Source organism: Nymphaea colorata, chromosome 7 (assembly GCF_008831285.2).
Source record: "Nymphaea colorata isolate Beijing-Zhang1983 chromosome 7, ASM883128v2, whole genome shotgun sequence".
NCBI classification, from domain to species: Eukaryota; Viridiplantae; Streptophyta; class Magnoliopsida; order Nymphaeales; family Nymphaeaceae; genus Nymphaea; species Nymphaea colorata.
In genome coordinates this window covers 19,466,160-19,467,599 of record NC_045144.1, presented here as the reverse complement: position 1 = coordinate 19,467,599, position 1,440 = coordinate 19,466,160, and the positions used below count along the sequence as shown (strand labels likewise).

The following is a 1,440-nucleotide window of genomic DNA, read 5'->3' as shown; positions in this document are numbered from 1 at the left end:
CACCCTCAGTGGAACGCGGAAAACGTCCTCGTCCAGTTTTTCCTTTTGAGTTAAAGAGGAAGCGCCCGGTAAGATCCTCTCTCTCTCTCTCTCTCTCTCTCTCGGCAAGTAGTTGCAGTAACTTGCTTGACCCCTCCGTTGTCTTCTTCTCACTAACCGCTAAAGACTGGTTACCGGTTGGCAAGTTCCTCCCCGCCCTGAACTCAGGTACCTTGATGCTCAAGCGTGGGGTTCACGTGGAAGACAGCCGTTTCTTCTCCTTTCCTTCTTGCTTGATTCCTTCGCCTCCCCTTATTCCGCTTTCTTTCCGCCGCACCTCCATCGCGTCTGCTCATTTCCTTCTCCAGTAGAACTGCACCTTCCCCACTATATTTTCCTCATCACTGTGCCATACCCACCAGTCATCACCACCAATCTCGTGCGAAGGCTCTAATCCCTTGTGGACCTTCGCCCCTGTCTTCTCACCTTTACAACCATTGTCATTTTTTCATAGACCACCCTTTTTCTTTTCGCCAGAATTGGAATTACTGGCATTCCCCACAGGCCCTTGTCGTTACTTATTCCATCAACATCATCATCACCATCGCCTAACATCTGTCTTCTTTGCGTCTTTGAAATTTTAACCTGACTCCGTTTGCCGTTATCGTCTCATCTCATAATCTCTCTTGTCCCAAGGGAAGGAAAAAGGGGAAAGAAACATGGCGGACTGGGGACCTATTCTTATTGCTGTTATATTCTTCGTGTTGCTGAGCCCGGGACTCCTATTTCAGATGCCTGGCAGGAGCCGCTGCATCGAGTTTGGCAACTTTCAGACGAGCGGGATATCGATATTGGTCCACTCTATTCTGTATTTTGCAATACTGTGCATCTTCCTGTTGGCTATTGGGGTTCATATGTATCTTGGTTGATAAGGGGGGAATCTGGTGAAGATAATGGGGGACAGGGGAGCCTTTTTGTATGTCCTCTGTGAAGGAAAGAGTAGGGGTGTGTTCCCGTAACAATAAAAAAGTCGTTTCAATATGTTTGGTTCTTGAGGTTATTGAATGTTTGGCCTAATTAGTCAAAATGTATAATTTGAATTCCCTTTGTTTTGGTTTTTGTAATATTGAAACCGTGTTTTTGCTGTGAGTTGCTCTGTTTTTCTTTGTTCTATTGGTATTATGGGAACTTGGAGTATGATGCAAGTCCTTTGGCCTTCTCCTGGTATGTAGATACCTTCTTCTGTTGGATGTTTTTGTTCTTTTCTTCCGGACTCTTGCCTCGACTCAAAGTATGGATTCTTGGTTGGTGTCATTAGGGCATTGAACCTTAATAATCTGTATTAACTTTTCTGTTTCAGTTTCACCTCTCAGGAACAATATTGTTGTCGTGCTTAAACCAGAAAGTGACGAATAAACAATTGGAATATCCGGTTCTTTTGTTTCACCTTTCGAATTCGGG

At 44.7% G+C, this 1,440-nt stretch overlaps 1 protein-coding gene across 1 annotated transcript; it reads left to right on the top strand.

Annotated features, from left to right (window-relative positions):
- LOC116257747 (uncharacterized) lies at positions 1 to 1,128 on the top strand. The gene has a single exon (XM_031634718.2). It carries the CDS (start codon positions 699 to 701, stop codon positions 906 to 908), a length of 210 nt encoding a protein of 69 aa, XP_031490578.1. The 5' UTR covers positions 1 to 698; the 3' UTR covers positions 909 to 1,128.
- Positions 1,129 to 1,440: the final 312 nt, after the last annotated feature.

Bases quoted from the DNA above. Each gene is read 5' to 3' on its own strand.
- LOC116257747 (XM_031634718.2), top strand. From the start codon at position 699: ATGGCGGACTGGGGACCTATTCTTATTGCTGTTATATTCTTCGTGTTG.